This window comes from Octopus bimaculoides, chromosome 4, assembly GCF_046866305.1.
Source record: "Octopus bimaculoides isolate indiv1 chromosome 4, ASM4686630v1, whole genome shotgun sequence".
NCBI classification, from domain to species: Eukaryota; Metazoa; Mollusca; class Cephalopoda; order Octopoda; family Octopodidae; genus Octopus; species Octopus bimaculoides.
This window is the reverse complement of record NC_142931.1, coordinates 142,970,113-142,971,120: the sequence shown is the minus strand read 5'-3', so window position 1 is coordinate 142,971,120 and position 1,008 is coordinate 142,970,113. Positions and strand designations below refer to the sequence as shown.

General features: G+C 24.8%; 1 protein-coding gene across 2 annotated transcripts in view; it reads right to left on the bottom strand.

Moving 5' to 3' along the window:
- Nucleotides 1–738: 738 nt before the first annotated feature.
- The window catches only part of LOC106882861 (uncharacterized), a 96,225-nt gene continuing 95,955 nt past the window's right edge, over nt 739–1,008 (bottom strand). For both annotated transcript variants that reach the window (XM_089351611.1, XM_089351612.1), the window contains exon 9: nt 739–1,008. This exon is cut by the window's right edge and continues 107 nt beyond it. In XM_089351611.1, coding sequence (XP_089207737.1) covers nt 855–1,008 — 154 coding nt within the window. In that variant the 3' untranslated portion in view covers nt 739–854.

The window sequence follows — 1,008 nt, the reverse complement described above, 5'->3', positions numbered from 1 at the left end:
GAGTTCAGGCACTCGTATACCATTTAATATTTTCGTTATACATTCATGTAATTTTCTATGTATATTTTTATGTATTTTTGTGTAATTCTGTACGCGCAAATATTTACTACAGTTTTATGAGATTTGACTTAAGTACTCCGAACCTGTAAAGAAAAATTGTTTACCGATTAGCTGAATTTTATGTCATCTATATTATTCATATAGCTCATAATCTGACCACTACATGGACGTTCTATACACGGAAATAATTCCTTCATTCTTTCCTTATATATATATATATATATATATATATATATATATATATATATATATATATATATATAATTATATATATATATGTATAAATATATATATGTATAAATATATATATATGTATAAATATATATATATGTATATATAAATATATATATATATGTATATATAAATATATATATATGTATAAATATATATATATATATATATATATATATATATATATATATATATATTTATACACACACACACACACACACACACACACACACACACACACACACACACACACATATATATATATATATATACATATGTATATATACTATGTGTGTGTATGTGTGTGCGCGCGTGCGTGTGTAAAGCACATGTGTATAAAAATATAAATGAAGTAAACGAAATTGACTTTCAACCGAAAGTCTATTTTAATTCAAATCGAAATGAAATTAAAACAAAATAAAAAAAAAAACAGATATTGACAAGAAGTAATTAAAAAAATCTTTTAACCATCTAATTACACTGTTTTTACAATTTAACCAACATAATTATGATAAAAAATTTTCGTTGAAATTCTTCCACCAAAATTTCCTTTGGGTCTGTTTTTACCAGATGTAACCAAACTCTTTCTTATTTTCGGAGAACATGTTAGCTGCCTTTTTGGTCTGCTTCACTGAAGATTCGCATTTATAGCCTGCTGCGTATTCTACAGGGTACAAGTTCCACCCTTTCTTCTTGCATTCTTCCATTAAAGAATCG